We start from the raw sequence: 21,786 nt of genomic DNA on the forward strand, positions 1-21,786 counted from the left end.
ATATGTGGTTGTGCAAGCTTTCACTTAACCAATTCAAAGTATCAGATTGTATTTCCACTATCCTAGGTATAACATAAAATTAATGAATAATGAAAACCGATTATGTAAGAGTACAGAAGAATCAGTGATAAAGAAAAGAAACACTGGCAGATTCTCTCTAGTTTGTGTCTATTCATTCCATTATTCAATTAAATAAAATAAAAACAATTTTATTGACTGAAAGTAAGGAGCAACATTGAAACTTAAAACAAGCAGATATTATTCTGTATATGAAGGGGCTACCCCTTCCTCAATCCTCGCGCTTTACGAAAAGGCTTCAATTTCTTTAAAAATACTCCTGATTCAAATTCAACGGCTCTTGCGTTTGAGCAAAAAATTGTGTCAACAATCTAAACTTTCGTGCAATATCGAGGGTTCAAGAAGTAGCAGCCCCCCTCAATACTGAATAATTTCTGACATTTCAAGTTTTAGAGATAAAAAAACTGGTTTCTACTTAATTTCTGACGGTTTTCAAATTATTCCAGGAAATACACTCACATCCTCGTTTACAATTTTGCTTGGAAACTTTCTTCTCCGCAGAAAATTCTCCTCGAGGAACCCCCTCCCCCCAAAAAAACCTTATATTTACTCAAAAGAAATATTTAAAGATAACAATTACATAACTTAAAATCTTTTCCCAGTGGCTGTGGGGGGGGGGTCAAGTCATCCCGCTACACATAGTTATTGGACCTTTCAACTACGCTGAATGAAATGGAAATTTGATGGCTGAACCAAAATTTCTATCGGATACCATGGGAAAAAAATTAACGTGGAAGGAGGACTAGTTGCCATCTAATCTTTTTAGTCACTTAGAGAGGGAGTTAGAACTTTTGATTTTCGTTCAAAGGAGCCCTCTCCAGGTCTTCTAGGACCATGGGTTTGATACGTCACCCCTGGGAAAAAACAAATAAACGCACATCCGTGATCTTTTTTCTCCCGAAAAAAAATGTATATTTGTGTACACGGGAACTCGGAGCCTCTATAAAACGGGTCTCTGATACGCTGAATCTAGTGGTGTGATTTTCTTTAATATAGCTTGACCTTTCGGGAGTGTTTCCTCGCTTTTTCGAAAATCCGGCAAATTTTATCAGGTTCGTAGCTTTTGATGGGTAGTATTACTTAATGAATTGTATATATTTGGAATGAGCACAAAAAGCTAATTCGTTTAATATGACAATCTTTTTCGGAATTCCGTTTTTTAGAGTTTCGGTTAACATTTGAGCCGAGTCACTTCTCATTTACAGTTCGTTTCCACAAACTGTTTGATTGGAAAATTTCACTCTAAAATTATCTCGCCTGTATTATTTATTCTACCTCTATGAGAAATTTTTTTCACCATAATTTAACTGTAAATTAGTATTAACTGTAGACGTGGACACGCAAAATTGGTCGTGGTGGTTAAAACCATATACAATCCGAAACAGAATTTTAATCATTTTGTAAGGCTTGTTCAGTCTCAACTTATAACTAATAGAAAATTTCAAAGCCTTCAAGCTAGAATTAATCAAGGTCCGTTCAAGCGAAATGAGCACTATATGCGAGGGCCGAAAACCTGCATACTACCATAATGAAGACAGGCCAAGTTTTTACTTTCGGAAATAGTGCACAATGCAATAAACCAAATTGGTCAAATAAGGATTTAATGGAGCATAATATAAAAAACATTAAAAAAACAAAATTAAACTTAAAAAATCACAGATTTTACAAGTTGTTACTTTTCGGAGCTTCTTCAATTGACAGTAGATCGCCGAACAAAATGTGCTGAACAACTGGAAACTTGGCTAAGACCTGAAAAAAGAGGAATATTTACACAAATGCCTCAACTTATTTTACATATCGCTAGTGAATCCCAAAAATAGTGTTTTACAGAACATAAACCACGCCACCTCTCCCCAAAAAACCTTGCATATCTGTCTGTTTCTCCCTATTGGTCGGGATAACAAGTAAGTGGGCTAGTAATCCTGGTGAAATATACAGAAAAATAGTGAAAATATAGTACTTTATTACCAAAATTATGAAAACTACAAAAAAGAATAATGTAAAACGAAAGTCCAGAACGCATTATATTAAATACCGAACCAACCAAAATACCAACTGTATATAAGCTAATTGTCTCTAAATACAGATATATTAAAATCGGTTCTCGCACAGCCAAGAAAGCAAACTTCTCGAGCGTGTACTGGCTAATACGGAACCAAAAGTTATTTTTATCTGTTTGATTCCTAAACGGAATGGATCATTTTCCTAAATGGACCTAGAACAAGGTAAACTGATTAATAAAGTTAAAGCATGCACACATTTATCATAGAATATAAAAGAAAACTAACTTACCTTCAGAACTGTCCCAGCCTTCGCCTTTTAATTCTCGCTCTCGGTTTCTTATTCCCTATTATCCTTTTCACCTATTTCAATCCGTTTGCACAATAAGTCTAATGAGATAATCAGCTCAATATTATTCAATTGTCTCGCCTGAAGCAGGCAAATACTCTAATCAAACCTGTTTCTACCCCATGCCGCCCACAAAATTCAGTCTCCTGACGATAAACGAAAAACGAGCTATTATACTAACTAAAATGACTTAAATACTGTGTTTTTTTTCTGTTTTTTCAAGGAGTTTATACTTCTTTTATAAGACCAGTTTGAGAAATATTGCAATTTTGACCTCATAATCACTAGACCAGGACGTGGTGAGAACATTTCTATAGATACTGTTTTATTTTGGTTCAGAATAAAGACGTGCAAGATTCTTAATTGGACCATACTTTTCAAAAACATTTTTAGCATTTTTGAATAGTAAAAAAATCAAAAAAAAAATCAAGATACTCAAGAGTATAATTTTTGCTATTGAATGGTATCTCTATCTTAATTTTTCACTAAAGTAAAGACTAGCTATACATGACTCACGAACAAACGAAGAAGTAGAGCATTGAAGAAAGAAAGCGACAAAACAAAACGAGAATAGTTTTCAGCCAGTAAATAACAGAAAAAAAATTGGGGTAAAGACCTTCGCTAAGTCGTCTCCAGTGCTCACTCACTTCCTCCCCGTAAGCTTGATTTTATGACGACACCACATTTAGCGAAGGTGGTCACAGGCTAAAAATATTGTTTGGTTTTTTGCTTTTTCGTTTTTTCTGTGATTATCATCCTCCCGGATGCGCCATTGGTCATATTAACGCATGTAAGTTTCAAATTTCTCTCTGACACAGTATCATTCAAGAACCTGGGCCACGACATAATTCGGTTTCAAGGTCATATTTGGGTTTTGCAGTTTTCTATACTAATGCTAGATTTTTCCTCAATAGCTTGATTTTTATGCTTTTTATACTGACCAAAGAAAAACTAATACTATAATTCCAAGTTTTTTGTCACAGCCCATACTATCTAGGCATCAATAAAAGATTCTTGAAATTTGAAAAAGATAGAAAAAATATTGAAGCACAAATCAACTGATTGTGAAAAAAAAAACACAATCAAACTATGTATATACTGGTCTCTCTATCAGAGAGGTTAAGCATATGTGTTGATTTCATAAACTAATTATTAGGAGTAAACATTAAATAATTGCTAAATGTGACAGTCCATTGGTAATTTTGAATTAATGCTAGATTTTAGTTAAACAATTTCAATGTTTATGCTGGTTATTTTGACTCTAGAGAAAGTAATATTACGCTTCTAGGTTTTTTGCCACAACCCCTGCTAAGCATTTATCTAAGATCCTGGCAATTTGAACAAAAAAAAAAAAAAAATACGAATATTGAAGCACAAATCAACTGACCGTGGAAATAGTAACATTCAAAACTAAGTATATGCTTATTTCTCTTTCATCGTTATTGACACAAGAAAACCCTAGACTCGGAATGAGTGAACAACCTGGGAACCAAGGCCGTAGCCAGGATTTTTGTTGGGGGTGAGGTGCGAAAAAAGCTTTAAAAACACACCAGAAATTTGGTTATATACATTTTTGCTACATTTTACAAGTCGGATATTTTTTTTTGGGGGGGGGAGGGGCTGACATCAATGAGAACCCTTCCATAATTTCTAGTCTACTAGATAAATCTCAGTAGTAATTCTGAAATACTGAAATTTTTCGACGAATTCCCCCTGAAATTCTAAATTCTTCCAAATTTCTGAGTGCTTCTTTCTCAGATTGTCTAACAATCCTTTTTATTATTCCCCCCCCCCCAAAAAAAAAAATCCTGCATACGTGCCTAAGCGACCCCCAAAAACAGGCAAATCAGTTTTTTTTTTTTTTAGTTTACAAAAGGACTTGAAAGAACAAGAATTAAAAAAAAAAGAGTTGTAAGATATACTTTTCAAACATAAATGACCATTTAGGTATATCGAGTCTTTACCTCAGCTTTGTACATCTTAATTAAACCCTGATTAACCTTTGACCATGTAGGAACGCCACTGATGTTCCACAGTTGGTTTGAATGCTCCGCAAAAACACCTTTCTTGACCTTAAAGTAAGAATTCATTTTTAGAAATGTACAATCACTGAGATAAAACTCTATGGCAATGTGGGATAATAACAGGAAACGAATAAAGTAGTGACAGTAAATGTAACTTAGAAACCACACAGTGGCTAAAAAAATTGGTTTTTAACTTTGCAATATCTAAAATGAGTCTTAGGCGAGTGGCTGGCACGCTAAATTTGCAATCCTATGTCCTTCGAATCAGGTAATCAAGTCCTGGTGTCATTTATTATTTGGTTTGAGATAGGGATCAGCAGTGTGACTCGATAAGCTCAGCCACAGTCGATGAGACACAGCTCTAATTGAATACCTAACGAAATCTGGGTAAAAACATGGAAGGCCTCAGAAAACTTACCCCCAACCATGCAAAGCGCTCCCATTTAAAGGTGGAGAATCAGGAGATCGGTACCTGCACTACATGGACCATTAGCCTGGACGTTAAAAAGTTTTCTCCTTCATTTTTAAGCACCTAGGATACCTAAAAATATTTTTCTTGTACAAATAAGCTGACTAAAATCCAAATAGTCCTTAAAGTTGAGAATAAGACATTTTTTGTCCCCCAAGCCCACCTTAGGTCGCATTTAGTCCGTATAAATTCATACATTAACAATCTGTTGATCCCAAAACAACTAGCCACTCAAAGAAAACTGCATCATCTTAAGCTGCTTGGTGGCACATGTTTTCGGCTCTTTTTTTTTTAATTTTTCACTCACGTTTCTTATTATGGATTTGGCATCCACTACTGCCAAAAACAGCATCTGGAAGTATTTTCACTGAAAATCGATTCTCCAAACTTCTTATTTAAGATATATATTAAGATATTTTATATTAACATACTGATTTGCTTTTCACTGTCTTGGTACTATAAAAGTGTTGCTATCCACTAATATATTAGCAAAGAGCAGACAAAAAAAATCATCAAAGAGGCTGTTAATTTCCAGGTATTGGATTTCAGCCGTAGTCGTTCAACTTGTCAAAGCGAAAAAAAAGTACGCATGGGTACCTGAATTTTGAGGACTTTGAAGCAGAAGAAGCAGATAATTCATTTATTCAAAACATTTTTTTAAGTTAATTCTTTTAAGACAGAAGGAGAAAGGGAAGACTGTTTTCCTACATTAGTGATTAATATAGATCAGCACTTGAATGAGGCCTTAATGAATATCCATTATGAGACCATAAAGAATATGCATGGACAGGCAGTCGTGTCGTCGGTAATAATAATATATATATATATATATATATATATATATATATATATATATATATATATATACAGCTGAATAGAAAACATTTTGCGGAGAGTCTTGTCATTCACGATAAGGAATGACAAATGAAGAGTGACTTGCATTAAGAAGTTCCGCTACCTTAAAGGATTACCCTCTTTTGTCCATCATATACTTTCTTAAGATTCGTGGCCAAAACATTTAGAATTGATTGGGCGATCTTACCGTAACTCATAAAGCTTGGATAAGAGACCTAAATAAACGATAGAAAACTAAAAGCCGACACTTACTTTCCCGGAAATCTTAGAGCAACCATTTAACTTCAGCCGCATATGGCCAGAAGTAGAGATATTCGGTTTTAATGAAATTCACATTATCACAAAGTGTGAATTTCGTTTTTTTATTAAATGGAGCAGAACTTTCTTTTTAAAGTTTAGTAAAGAAAGTCACTAAAAATTTTCTAGCATATCTGCTTGGAAAACACTATAAATCAGCTCAAATACGCTAAAATTTGACGAGCTCATCGGCAAAAGAGACGTAGAATTTCAGACTTTTCAACCAAATTTCACAGTCAGATTCTCAGTAGCTCCCGATGATGGCTAATCCCTTGGAAGAACTTTCTAAGGGGTTCTTTGTCTTTGTGACGGTCAGCGGACAAGACAGGACGGCTGAGGCTCGCAAAATGATTTTAAGGTTCTGCATCACCTAAATAGCAGGTGAAAATCTAAGAACATTTCACTATAGATTGAAAGAAGCAATACGAATGAATACCTTAAGGAATTACAAATACTTCATAAATGTATGTACATAAAATAACTCATAATACTATTATCAACCTTCTATCTTATGCCTAAATACCTCACACTACCCCGTAATACTACTACCACCACAGCACCCAAATACCTAATAATGCATAAATACCTCAAGAATGTACTTAATGCAGCCAAGAAACATATAATCCTTAGCACAGGCTAAGACTACATCTTCATTGATAAAAGACTTGGGCCTAATTCGTTCGTTATCTGAAATAAAAGAATAAGCATACATAATACTAACAGAATAATGCTCCAACAAATTATTTAAAGTTCAAGAATAAGTTTAATGTCACTGTATGTGCAAAGTGTATATTCAAAAGCAGAGATAAAACTAACGAAAATATAAAAAAGTAGTTCCTACTGGGAAATTCTTTTACACAGTGTATAGTTCATACAGGCACGCGGGCAAGATTTTTGTGTTTATTTTTTGAGGCAACACTAAAAAAAAGCAAATTTTATTTGAAAATTTGAATAAGAAGTTCCCATAAATTTAGAGAATTTCAGAATTAAAGGGAGGGGGCTGTGTGCGTCCGTGACATAGTATTCATAAAACATATTCAAATTAAAAACTTTATACATCGTAATCGAAATAGGGAACACTGCTTCCGTATATAAGCCATCCATTCTTAAATTAAAATGCTCAAATCCTAAAAAAGAAAAAAATCCTCAGATCCTATTCCAACGAAAGGAAGAGAAAAATTCTGAATTTTGTCTAACTACTTATACAGATCATTAGGCTACAAGGGAAGTTTAAATAAGATGACATTTATTTCTTCTTTTTCTTAAGAAATATCCCTTTCTTCGGAATTTAAGAATAACCACAAAATATTCAAAAAAATTTAAACAGTAGATCTATAAAATGATAATTGGACAATACAAAACAATTAAAAACAAAGCCACCTTTACTTAGGGTTGTGAGGTAAGGATGTGTCTTTCGGAAGGTTGAAGGTATGGGATTAATAATACGTTTCGCAGAATAGAAAGGAAAGTCTTTGAAGTAAGATTAGAATACTAGAAACAACGGTAATGACAATATTAAGATATACTAGATATTTCCCCGATGAATTATTAATGAATAGTTTTAGGTACTTGGTTGACTGGTAGTGTATCACACAGTAAGCTGTCTAAAATCTGACTGGATTCTGCTTTCTACAGCTATAATGATAAAAAGGCCGTGATGCCTAGGACACGCTTCACATACGAGTGATGGCACATTGCCAAATACTGTGCTTTTGGCCTTTGTGTGGAAATTATTACCTTGTTTTAATTTTAATGAAAATTTGCTCGGTGATGGTCATGTAGGCTATGTCTTAGTTCATCTCAGAGGCAATATGCTGTTTTGTTGATACAGTTATCACTCAAGTGATACTAACAGTTTTCATCCTTGTTGTACCAATATTTTTAGATTATGTCTGTTTTGCAATCCTACATTTCACGGTCTACTTGATCTTGAAGTCATGTCAAACAATCCACAACGTTTTTTAAACTAGTTTCTTTGCTATCCCAGTGCACCTGAGAGAGGATTTGAAATTCATTTTCATCTGCTTAATCATCCCCGTATGGCTCCCTAGAATTCCGTGTGTGGGCTATAAGCCAATTCACTCCGTGAAATTCCGTTCCCCATAGATAGTTCCTCCAGGGACATTCACCTCCCCCCGTGGACAATTCTTCCTCAGATATTCACCCCGGGAACATTCACTTCCCCCCCCCCCATGGACAACTCTTCCTCAAATAATCAACATGAAATTCACTACATGAAATTCCCCCCACACGTAAAATTGAGTCGCCAAAGGGAAATATGTATGACAAATAAACAGAATGAAGAAAAGAAGGGATTTAAGAATATTCAATCTATATTCCAAAATGAAGGTTGAATATATGGTGCAGAATATCTTAAAGTATTTATTTTTATTTTTTTAAAGTGATTTTCTTTTTTTCTTTTCCATTTTCATATTTTTCGGGGTTAATTTGTCAGAGCAGCATAAGATAAAGGTTAAAGGAATTAATTTGGAAATATGAAATTAGTGACAACTGAAGAAAGGTTGCCCTACGATCAAATTGTAGAGTGATACAGGTCGGGGCTAAGAAGTATGAGCAATTATTTCCCATCGACTTGGTACCATAGTTCATGATACCGTTTTATACCTTGCGATCAAGAACTGGTCCCCTCGGTGAACACCAGAAAATTTTCGCGTCGGAAGTATCTTTAAGGGGTCTTTTTTTTTAAATTGAATTCAAATAACATAGAGTCATATGTATGGTTCCTCCAGGGGAACTAAGAAAATGTAAGATAAACAGAACTTTTTATCTACTTTCTTTAAGTGAGCAATAATTTTGTAGGTTATTTATATATATATATATATATATATATATATATATATATATATATATATATATATATATATATATATATATATATATATATATATATATATACTAGCTGTTGGGGTGGCGCTTCGCGCCACCCCAACACCTAGTTGGTGGGGGCGCTTCGCGCCCCCCCAAGCCCCCCCGCGCGCGTAAGTCGTTACGCGCCATATTAGTTACGCGCCATTGTAGTTGTGTCCCTATGTCCCACCTGTGAATATAGATAGATATATATATATATATATATATATATATATATATATATATATATATATATATATATATATGTTTTTAACTACGTAAAACTTGCGAATATACAACATTCTTTGCTGTCCCATTGTCTGTGCATATAAATAGATTGTCAGGTATACCGACTCTTGAACATGCAACATATAATGGTCCATGGGAAAACAATCCGTATTCAGATCTATACCTCATGATTCTAATGATTGCCCTTGAGCTTTGTTGATGGTGATTGCTAATCGACCATTCCCTGAGTCGCCATCGTCATTTATATATCCATCGTATTTTATATATTTTTTTCTTTTTAGTTTTTTTGTAGTTTTTACCTTTTTTTTAGTTTTTTTAGTTTTTTTTTACTTATGTCCTGGTCGTCATTTATACTCCCTGTGTCCCGGTGCTTTGTTGATTGCTAATCGAACATTCCTTTTGTCCCGGTCGCTTTCTCTTTGAGTGTCGTCATTTATTTAGATTGTCAGGTTTACCGACTCTTGAACATGCAACATATAATTGTCCATGGGAAAAACAATCCATATTCAGACCTATATCTCATGATTCTAATGATTGCCCTTGAGCTTTGTTGATGGTGATTGCTAATTGAACATTCCCTGTGTCCCGGTCGTCATTTATATTCCCAGTATCCCGGTCGTCATTTGTGTCCCAGTGTTCCAGTCTGTAATTTCTCTTTGAGCGTCCCGTTCGTCTTTGTTTGATGGTGAGCTTTGTTGCCCCTTGAGCTTTGTTGATGGTGATTGCTAATCGAACATTGCCTGTGTCCCCGTCGTCATTTATGTCCCCCCTGTGCCCCCGGCGTCACCGTTGTAGTTGTAGCCCTGCGTCCCGGTCGTCATTTATATTCCCTGTGTCCCGGTCGTCATCCCGGTATACATTCGTTTTTGAATTGGTATATGATGAAATAAATTTTTAATTTTTTCCCTTTTTTTCCTTTTAGTTTTTTTTTATTGGTTTTGACCTTTTTTTAGGTTTTTTACCTTTTTTATTTTTTCTTTTTAGTTTTTTTTGAAGTTTTTATCTTTTTAATTTTTTTTATTTTTATTTATATTTTTTTAGTTTTCTTTTTCTCCTTTATTTTTCAGTTTTTTTCCTTTTTTTAGTTTTTTTTCTTTTTTAGTTCTTTTAGTTTTTACCTTTTTTAGTTTTTTTTAGTTTTTTAGATGAAAATTTTTTTAGTTTTTTTCCTTTTTTTCTTTTTAGTTTTTTATTGGTTTTTACCTTTTTTTTAGCTTTTTCAGTTTTTTTTCGTTTTTTCTTTTTGCTTTTTTAGTTTTTATCTTTTTTATTTTTTTTTATTTTTATTAATTTTATTAGTTTTCTTTTTCTCTTCTATTTTTCAGTTTTTTCCTTTTTTTTAAGTTTTTTTTTTAGTTTTTAGTTTAGGTTTTTTTTTAGTTTTTAGTTTTTTAGTTTTTTAGTTTTTTTAGTTTTTTAGCTTTTTTATTTTTTTTATTAGTTTTTAGTTTTTTTGTAGTTTTTGCCTTTTTTTAGTTTTTTCAGTTTTTTTTTTAGTTTTTAGTTTTTTACCTTTTTTACGTTTTTTACGTCACCTGATCCACAGATCCATAGACAGACAGACAACTTATTTTTCGGCGTCACCGTTGTAGTTGTAGCCCTGCGTCCCGGTCGTCATTTATATTCCCTGTGTCCCGGTCGTCATCCCGGTATACATTCGTTTTTGAATTGGTATATGATGAAATAAATTTTTAATTTTTCCCTTTTTTTCCTTTTAGTTTTTTTTTATTGGTTTTGACCTTTTTTTAGGTTTTTTAGCTTTTTTATTTTTTCTTTTTAGTTTTTTTGAAGTTTTTATCTTTTTAATTTTTTTTATTTTTATTTATATTTTTTTAGTTTTCTTTTTCTCCTTTATTTTTCAGTTTTTTTCCTTTTTTTAGTTTTTTTTTTCTTTTTTAGTTCTTTTAGTTTTTACCTTTTTTAGTTTTTTTTAGTTTTTTAGATGAAAATTTTTTTAGTTTTATTCCTTTTTTTCTTTTTAGTTTTTTATTGGTTTTTACCTTTTTTTTAGCTTTTTCAGTTTTTTTCGTTTTTTCTTTTTACTTTTTTAGTTTTTATCTTTTTTATTTTTTTTTATTTTTATTAATTTTATTAGTTTTCTTTTTCTCTTCTATTTTTCAGTTTTTTCCTTTTTTTTAAGTTTTTTTTTTAGTTTTTAGTTTAGGTTTTTTTTTAGTTTTTAGTTTTTTTTTGTAGTTTTTGCCTTTTTTTAGTTTTTTCAGTTTTTTTTTTTAGTTTTTAGTTTTTTACCTTTTTTTACGTTTTTTACGTCACCTGATCCACAGATCCACAGACAACTTATTTTTATATATATAGATATATATATATATATATATATATATATATATATATATATATATATATATATATATATATATATATATATATATATATATATATATATATATATATATATCTTCTATATATATAAAAATAAGTTGTCTGTCTGTGGATGTGTGGATGGATGTGTGGATGGATGTGTCAGGTGACGTCACCTGAAAAAACTGGATTAGGTGACGTCAAAACTGAAAAAACTAAAAAAAGGCAAAAACTACAAAAAAAACTAAAAACTAATAAAAAAAATAAAAAAGCTAAAAAACTAAAAAAACTATAAAGGTAAAAACCAATAAAAAACTAAAAAAAAAACTGAAAAAACTAAAAAAAGGCAAAAACTACAAAAAAAAACTAAAAACTAATAAAAAAAGTAAAAAAGCTAAAAAACTAAAAAAACTAAAAGAACTAAAAAAAGGTAAAAAACTAAAAAAAATAAAAAATAAAAAAAAACTAAAAAAAAGGAAAAAACTGAAAAATAAGCTAAAATAAAGGTAAAAACCAATAAAAAACTAAAAAAAAAAAGGAAAAAACTAATAAATGACGACACTCAAAGAGAAAGCGACCAGGACAAAAAACTAAAAAAAAAGGCAAAAACTACAAAAAAACTAAAAACTAATAAAAAAAATAAAAAAGCTAAAAAACTAAAAAAACTAAAAAAAGGTAAAAAACTAAAAAAACTAAAAACTAAAAAAAAACTAAAAAAGGTAAAAACTAAAAGAACTAAAAAAGAAAAAAATAAATGACGACACTCAAAGAGAAAGCGACCAGGACAAAAGGAATGTTCGATTAGCAATCAACAAAGCACCGGGACACAGGGAGTATAAATGACGACCAGGACACAAGTAAAAAAAAAAATTAACAAAACTAAAAAGAAGGTAAAAACTACAAAAAAACTAAAAAGAAAAAAAAACTAAAAACTAATAAAAAAACTAAAAAATCTAAAAATCTAAATAAACTAAAAAAGAAAAAAAAAGGAAAAAAATAAAGGAGAAAAACAAAACTAAAAAACGAATGTATATACAGACCGGTACACCGGGATACAAATGACGACCGGGACACAGGGAATATAAATAACGACCGGGACACAGGGACACAACTACAACGGGGACACCGGGGGAAACAGGGGGATATAAATGACGACCGGGACAAAAAAACTAAAAAGAAATAAAAACTAAAAACTAATAAAAAAAACTAAAAAATCTAAAAATCTAAATAAGCTAAAAAAGAAAAAAAAAGGAAAAAAATAAAGGAGAAAAACAAAACTAAAAAACGAATGTATATACAGACCGGGACACCGGGATACAAATGATGACCGGGACCCGGGACACAGGGAATATAAATGACGACCGGGACACAGGGACACAACTACAACGGGGACACCGGGGGAAACAGGGGGATAACCTGACAATCTATTTATATGCAAAGACAATGGGACAGCAAAGAATGTTGTATATTCGCAAGTTTTACGTAGTTAAAACCATATATATATATATATATCTATATTCACAGGTGGGACACAGGGACACAACTACAATGGCGCGTAACTATTATGGCGCGTAACGACTTACGCGCGCGGGGGGGCTTGGGGGGGGCGCGAAGCGCCCCCACCAACTAGGTGTTGGGGTGGCGCGAAGCGCCACCCCAACAGCTAGTATATATATATAAATAAGTTGTCTGTCCGTTACGCCAGATTATATCTTATCTATATATAAAAATGAAACTAAACTGAAAAGCAAACTGAAACTAAAAATTAGAAACTGGGAATTGCATAAATATTTCTATATATTTTGACAATAGATTAAAGTAATTCGAAAAACTTATAACAGATATTTATAATTTTGAGGTTTATTATAAATTGTTGAGTGTTAGCATGCTTGGCACGTACAATTTTTTCTAACAGTCAATGTTAGAATGAACACTGACAAATTGAAAAACATTGAAAAAGATAGAATGTTACCAAAAAGCAAAACCATGCTTGCGGTTCAAAGAGAAAGGGCCAGATTAAGAATGTGCAATTTACGTCAACGAAGGCGTGTCGAGGAACTACCAGAGCAACGCGAAACCAGACTTGCTTCTGAAAGAGAAAGTAAAAAAGAAGGCGTGCCGAGGAATCACAAGAACAGCAAGAAAACAGGCTTGCGGCTGATAGAGAAAGTAAAAAAAGAAAGCGTGCCGAGGAATCAAAAGAGCAACCTGAAAATTATCACCTGGCATTCAGGTACAGCCCAGTCGATGATTATAGTAGATGTGTTCAAATCGGGACTATGTCTAAAATTTGTCCCTATTGCAAGGCCTTGAAATTCAATGGTGAAACAATGGGAATGTGTTGCGCCTCAGGAAAAGTTAAACTTCCTCTATTGACTGCACCACCAGAGCCATTGAAAACTTTGTTTACTGGAACTACGTCAGAATCTAAGCGTTTTTTATCACAGATCAGAAAATATAACTCATGTTTCCAAATGACGTCGTTTGGTGCCCAAATCGAAAATCCAGATCAATTTAAGCCTACTTTCAAAGTAAAAGGGCAAAATTATCCATAAAGCAGAGTCCCTTCTACCATCCTCAGGCGAGAATCATAAATTTGTACAATTGTACTTCATCAGTGATAGAAATTCTGAATTGAATGCACGTTGCGAAATTTCTCCCAACGTTGAATGGACAATCGTTTCCCAATTGCAACATCTTTTCCACGAAAATAATATTTTAGTGCGTCTGTTCAAAACAGCCATCGATTTGATGCCTACTGATACACATAAAATTGTTATTTCCACTGACAAAACGCCTCCTGGCCAACATGTGCGTAGATACAATGCTCCAACTATCGACGAAGTGGCAATCGTTATGGTCGGTGATCACTTTTTACCTCGAAATATTATTCTTCATAAGCGGAACGCTCAGTTGGTAAGAATTGCTGAAGCTCATCGATGCTACGATGCCCTACAATATCCTATCATTTTTTGGGATGGAGCCGACGGCTATCACGTTAGTATTAAATTGATGAATCCAGCCACTAACAAAGAAATGAATAAGAAATGCAGTGCAATGCATTATTATTCCTATAGACTAATGATTCGGCAGGATGAAGAGAATTATATTTTAAAATGCCGTCAATTGTTTCACCGATATGTCGTTGATATGTATGCAAAAATTGAATCAGAGCGTTTGCTATGTATCCGCCTGAATCAGACCAAGCTCCGCTCTGAACCATACATTCATTTGCGAGATGCAGTTGTAAATGACGGTAATACCACAAACGTTGGAAGATTAACGATTTTACCTTCGCCATATGCTGGCAGTCCCCGTCATATGCATGAATATGCTCAAGATGCTATTGCGTATGTTCGTCTCTATGGTCGTTCAGATTTATTTATTACATTTACATGTAATCAATCTTGGGACGAGATACAGCAGCTTTTACTTCAAGGACAATCGGCAGTTCATAGGCATGACATTACGGCACGTGTCTTCCGGCAAAAGTTGAAATCACTGATAAACTACATAGTAAAACTTGAAGTGTTTGGGTCAGTGCGATGCTGGATGTACTCAGTGGAATGGCAAAATCGAGGTTTGCCACACGCACATAGACTAATCTGGCTACATAATAAAATCACGTCTAACGAAATTGATGATGTGATTTCCGCTGAAATACCTGATGAAAATGTCGATAAGGGGTTATATGACATTGTTGTATAAAATATGATACATGGACCTTGCGGTGCATTGAACGAAAATTCACCATGCATGGCCAAAGGAAGGTGCACAAAGCAATATCCTCGACTTTTAGTATCCAACACAATTACTGGCAATGATGGTTACCCACAATATAGAAGATCTACTGAAGATGGCGGTAAAACAGCAATAATAAAGAAGCGTAACGGTATCACCATCGAAGTAGATAACCAGTGGGTTGTTCCATATTCCCCATTATTATCAAAAACATTTAATGCACACATAAACGTTGAATACTGTAACTCCGTAAAGGCAATCAAATACATATGTAAATACGTCAACAAAGGCAGTGACATGGCAGTTTTTGGCTTGCAGTCCGAAATCAAAGATATCGACGAAATCGTACAATATCAGGCTGGAAGATACTTAAGCACTAATGAAGCTGTTTGGCGAATTCTTTCATTTCCGATACATGAACGTAGTCCAGCTGTTGTTCACTTAGCGGTACATTTACAGAATGGTCAACGTGTTTATTTCTCGGAAACCAACGTGCAACAAAGAGCCCTGAATCCACCGGATACAAAGTTATCCGCTTTCTTTTCGCTTTGCAAAAATGATTCTTTTGCAAAAAAACTGCTGTATACTGAAGTGCCTTCGTATTACACGTGGAATACTAAAAATAAAGTATTTGAACGTCGAAAACAGGGTAAGTCAGTCGACGGCCAACCTACTATCTTCAAAGATACCACGATAGGAAGACTCTACACCGTTCACCCCAATCAACATGAATGCTTCTTTCTACGCCTGCTTTTGGTGAATGTACCCGGTCCGACATCCTCTGAGTATTTGAGAACTGTAAACGGTACTATACATGACACTTACCGTAGTGCATGCCAAGCTCTGAATTTATTGGAGAATGACCAACACTGGGATAACTGCATCAATGACGCGTGCGAAACGTCAACCCCAAGTCAAATTCGTGCATTGTTTGGCATCATTTTAACAACTTGCTCTCCATCAGCTCCTACAGAGATATGGGAAAAATATAAGTCAAAAATGTCCGAAGATATACTCCATCGAAAACAGTTAGAGACGTCAGATATGACTTTTGATTTTACATCAGAAATTTATAACTACACTAGTTATTATAGAAGATTTGTGCATACGTATGGCAAACAAACCTCTTCAGGATTTGAGAATGCCTTCACCTAACCGTATCGCTGCTGTTTCGACATGTGTAGAATTGTATCGTGAACAAAGTTACAGTACGAGTGATCTATTGTCGTAGGTACAAAATAACATTTCCAAGTTAACGTCGGAACAAAAAGACATTTATGATAAGATAATGCATTGTGTCGATAACAACGTTGGAGAAATTTTCTTTTTGGGTGCGCCAGGAGGTACAATAAAACTGATTCTAGCATCAATTCGATCAAAAAATGATATAGCGTTGGCAATTGCGTCGTCCGGAATAGCCGCAACATTGCTGCCTGGTGGAAGAACTGCTCATTCCGCTTTGAAATTGCCTCTGAATTTGCATTCTAAAGAAACTCCCACGTACAATATTTCCAAATCATCTGGGATGGGTAAAGTATTGCAGCAATGCAAACTTATTATTTGGGATGAGTGCACAATGGCATACAAAAAATCGCTCGAGGCTCTGGATCAATGCTTGAAAGATTTGCGAGGGAAGTCGAAACCCTTTGGCAGCACATTAATATTGCCTGCGGGAGATTTCAGGCAAACATTACCTATAATACCTAGATCAACTCCTGCAGACGAAATGAATGCTTGCCTGAAAAATTCTAATTTATGGGCACACGTAAAAACATTAAAATTAACTACAAATATGCGTGTCCGATTGCAAAACGATGACTCTGGTGAAACATTTTCAGATCAATTGCTGGCAATTGGAAACGGAAAGCTCCCAGTAGACTCAATTTCAGGACGTATACAACTACCTGCTGATTTCTGTAATTTAGTGACGTCCAAAAATGAATTGATTGATAAAGTATTTCCGAATATTCTAAAAAATTATAAAAATAATAAATGGCTAAGTGAAAGAGCGATTCTCGCACCCAAAAATATAGACGTCCAAGAAATCAACAATATTGTTTTGACCAAGATTCGAGACCAGGCAGTCCTTTACAAGTCAGTCGACACAGTTTTGGAACCAAATGAAGCGGTTAATTATCCATCTGAATTTTTAAATTCCGTGGATCTTTCAGGGTTTCCAGCACACGTGCTACAACTAAAAATAGGCGTAACAATAATACTTTTAAGAAATATCAACCCACCAAAGCTTTGCAATGGCACGCGACTTGCCGTAAAAAAAAAACAATGGAAAACCTAATCTTGACAATGGCCACAATCTTGACAGGGCCTTTTGAGGGTGAGGCTGTTCTTATTCCTCGCATTCCCATGATTCCAACGGATCTGCCTTTTCAATTTAAAAGATTGCAATTCCCAATTCGATTAGCATTTGCAATCACCATTAACAAAGCTCAAGGTCAATCATTAGAAAAATGTGGTATAGATCTTAATACTGATTGTTTTTCCCATGGACAATTGTATGTTGCATGTTCGAGGGTCGGTAAACCTGACAATCTATTTATATGCAGCGACAATTGGACAGCAAAGAATGTTGTATATTCGCAAGTTTTACGCAGTTAATTTGTATTGTATCTATCTATCTATCTATTTATATAAAAACGAGTTGTGTGTATCCATGTTTGTTTGTTTGTAAAAAGAGCGTTTGCATATGACGTCGTTATTAGTACATAAGGCTTTGTATATGCACAGACAATGGGAAAGCCAAGAATGTTGTATATTCGCAAGTTTTACGTAGTTCAAAACACATGTATAAATCTATCTATATTCATAGGTGGTACACAGGGACACAACTACAATGGCGCGTAACGACTTACGCGCGCGGGGGGGGGGGGGGCGCGAAGCGCCACCCCAACAGCTAGTATATATATATATATATATATATATATATATATATATATATATATATATATATATATATATATATATATATATATATATATATATATATATATATATATATATATATATATATATATATATATATATATGTCATATCACAAGTATTTTCGAAGATCACACTGCCTTTCTATGACGAAAAATCAAAGTTCAATAGAGATAAGTCATTTTATTAAACAGTGAGAACAGTTACAAAATCCCTGGATATTTCGGTCACCTATACAGCGACCGTCTTCAGCAGAAAAATTGAAAGCATACGAATAAAACATCGGCATTTATACAAACAAACTAATTAAATCCGGGCCATAAATAGTCCCCAGTTCACTACACATAATTATATATATATATATATATATATATATATATACATATATATGCATATATATACATATATATACATATATATATATATATATATATATATATATATATATATATATATGTATATATATATATATATATATATATATATATATATATATATATATATATATATATAAATATATAAATGTGTGTGTGTGTTCTATCCCGCTTTATATGGATCATTTTGATGGACTTCGTCTTAAGGAGCACAGGAAAGGCAATTGGAGACCACAGAATCAAATGGGGAGGGAAAACGCTTCTGGACTTAGATTATGCTGATGATTTAAGCATATTAGATGAAAGTGTGAGCAAATGAATGAAGTTTTAGAGGTTTTGCGAGTTCAGGGTGCTAAAATAGGCTTGAAAATTAATGTTAAGAAGACTAAGTCACTAAGGCTAGGAATAAGTGAAGATGAACAGGTGACATTAGGTAACAAAAAGATTGATCAGGTTAGGAGCTTCAGTTACCTTGGTAGTATTATTAGTAAAGATGGTGGGAGCAGTGAAGATGTTAAAAGTAGAATAGCTAAGGCTCAGGGTGTTTTTCACAGTTAAAAAAAAGTTTGGAAGAATAGAGAGATAAGTCTGCGAACCAAGATTAGAATATTGGAAGCTACAGTGATGACAGTGGTCAAATATGGTTCTGAAGCATGGGCGCTCCGAAAAGCTGATGAAAATTTACTAGATGTTTTCCAGAGAAATTGCCTACGGATTGTTCTGGGTACCCGGCTGACTGACCGTATTTCAAACAGTAGGTTGTACGAAAAATGTGGTTCAATCCCGCTTTCTAGGGCTATAATGAAAGAAAGGTTGAGATGGCTAGGCCACGTTCTACGAATGAAGGATGACAGATTACCGAAGATTGTCCTTTTTGGCCAACCGTCTGGGGCTACACGGAAAGCAGGTCGTCCTTGTCTGGGTTGGGAGGATGTCATAAATAAATATTTAAAGGAAATGGGAACTTCCTGGGAGGGTGCAAAGAGGGAGGCTTTAAATAGATTAGGTTGGAGGAGGAGCGTGCGTAGCTGTGTTGGCCTCATGCGGCTTGGTGCTGCAGTGAGTTATTAGTAGTAATAGCAGTAGTAGTAGTAGTAGTAGTAGTAGTAGTAGTATTTATATATATATATATATATATATATATATATATATTATGTTAAATTATTCAAGATGATGAATCACTCCGAACAGATAAAGGAAAAGGCATAGAACACAAAATAATTACACAAAACCAAGAGAACCAGAAAACATGTTATTGCATTCTTTAATTTAGAATACAGAACCTCATTAGAAAAATTTCTAGAACTATTCTAAATTAAATTTTTAAACGCCTGAACTGCGTTAAAAAAGCCAGCTTAAAAATATTATCGTGCAAAAACTATGGTAATCGAAAAAGTACGATGACTAATGCCACTACTTCAAACAACTCACTGGAACACCAAGTTGCCAAGTTGCAAACACAGCTGCACACGCTCCTTCTCCGCTCTAATCCATTCAAAGCTTCACTCCTTACCCATGGGATAAAACCATATTTTTCCTTTAGCTTATTTGACATACAGTCAGTCAAATGAGTACATTAAGGCTGAAACTATCTGTAGACAATTCCTCTGAGAAACATTAGACAAATCTTCCTGACTTAGCCTTCCGAAGCGCCCACGTTACAGAACCAAACGTGACCACTGTTATTACCGTAGCCAGTATTCTAGTCTTGTTTCAAAGACCATCTTCCTGGTCTTCCAAACTTTTTTTTAATAGTAAAAATGCCCCGAGCCTTGGCTATTCTACTTTACATCTCAACTGCATTCATTATTTTTACTAATAATACTTCCAAGGTCAGTGAGGCATTCCACTTGACAGATGTTCTTGTTACATAAGATTTTCTCTTCAGATTTATTTATTTCTAGTCTAAGCGACCAAGTCTTCTTAATAAAAATTTCCAAGTCTATTTTTGTACTTTACTCCCAAAACCACCAAAAATTCATTCATTTTGCTAACATTTTAATCTGGGGCACTCGAATCATCTGCATAATAAAAATATACAAAGGCAAAGGGGCCCACTCTTATTATAAAAATACAATGAAGTACGAATTCTGTAATTGTGATCCTTGGTTCAGAATTTTGTTAATGCGGTGCTTATTTCAAAAGAGAGGATAAGCTACACTCAGAGCCGTTCCTAGGGTTGGTAGTGCCTGGGTAAAAAAATAAATATAGCACCCTCCTCCCGGTTCAAATATGAGCAAAGAAGCTAAATCATAGAGAAAAATTTGACAGAAGTGCCCCCCCAACAACACGGCGTCCCAGGCAGATGTCCCGGTTGCACAGCCCCCTGAAACGGCTCTGGCTACACTAGTAAAAAACATGTTGAATCTTGAAATCCCAATGAAAACAATTGTACAGGAAGTACGAAGAAACGAAACAATAACTAGAGAAGTAATTTAGCCCCTCCCAGGAAAGGCTAAATTTAAAATCACCGAGTTAAGCAATCACAACCAGTAAAACATTGGGGCATCAATGAACTACATAAAGTCGTATCAGTTAGTCTATTCAAGACACGCATGTAAGGATTGGGTTTGAGAGCCGGAAGAGATTTAAAAATTTAAAGCTTATCCGATGGAAAATAAATATAGGAACCAAAGAGAATTAAGTTCATAATATTCCGTCTTTACAACACTGTCCCGAGTTTTTTGCAAAAAAAATTAAACTAAGCCTAACTCCTAGTGCCTCATTTGTGTTTGTGCAGATAAGCTTCCAAAAATTTACCATGCCTGTTACTAATCATCTTTTCACTTTAAAAACCTAATCTGATCTATATTGCAATTAAATAAAAAATACTAGTTTTTTTAACTGAAAGCAACTGAATGCACGGAAACATAAACCTCAAAAACTTTTGTTGCCCTATGTCTATTTATATATATATTTTATAGTCTATATCCTATATTTTATAGTTATTTATATATTTTATAGTCTATTTATATATTTTTTTTATTTATGCGGAAAAAAGACAGTTTTGTCGCCTTGGGGTATCAACCCTTATATTTAGGGTTGGAAACTTTGACTCAAAAATTTCATAGTTTTATAACACTGAATTACCTGGATTGATTTCTGGGCAGCTCAATAAAGTTATTTTTTTGTTATGTGCTTGAATATTTTAATATATATCACAACCTATTACGGCAGCCTATGCATTACATTCTTCATTTAAAAAAAGGATAAGCTAGTCTTATG

At 33.9% G+C, this 21,786-nt stretch overlaps 1 protein-coding gene across 2 annotated transcripts in view; it reads right to left on the minus strand.

Moving 5' to 3' along the window:
• Positions 1–1,662: 1,662 nt before the first annotated feature.
• Positions 1,663–21,786, minus strand: part of LOC136026200 (serine/threonine-protein phosphatase 2A activator-like) — a 41,327-nt gene continuing 21,203 nt past the window's right edge. Inside the window, exons 5-7 of one of the 2 annotated variants that reach the window (XM_065702525.1) lie at positions 6,659–6,759; positions 4,392–4,499; positions 1,663–1,827 (exon numbers count right to left, since the gene is read on the minus strand). In XM_065702525.1, coding sequence (XP_065558597.1) covers positions 1,741–1,827; positions 4,392–4,499; positions 6,659–6,759 — 296 coding nt within the window. In that variant the 3' untranslated portion in view covers positions 1,663–1,740. The remainder of the gene's footprint in view (positions 1,828–4,391; positions 4,500–6,658; positions 6,760–21,786) is intronic. The other variant, XM_065702526.1, reaches the window with a different exon arrangement.

The sequence above is a fragment of the Artemia franciscana genome, chromosome 4 (genome assembly GCF_032884065.1).
Source record: "Artemia franciscana chromosome 4, ASM3288406v1, whole genome shotgun sequence".
Lineage (NCBI taxonomy): Eukaryota > Metazoa > Arthropoda > Branchiopoda > Anostraca > Artemiidae > Artemia > Artemia franciscana.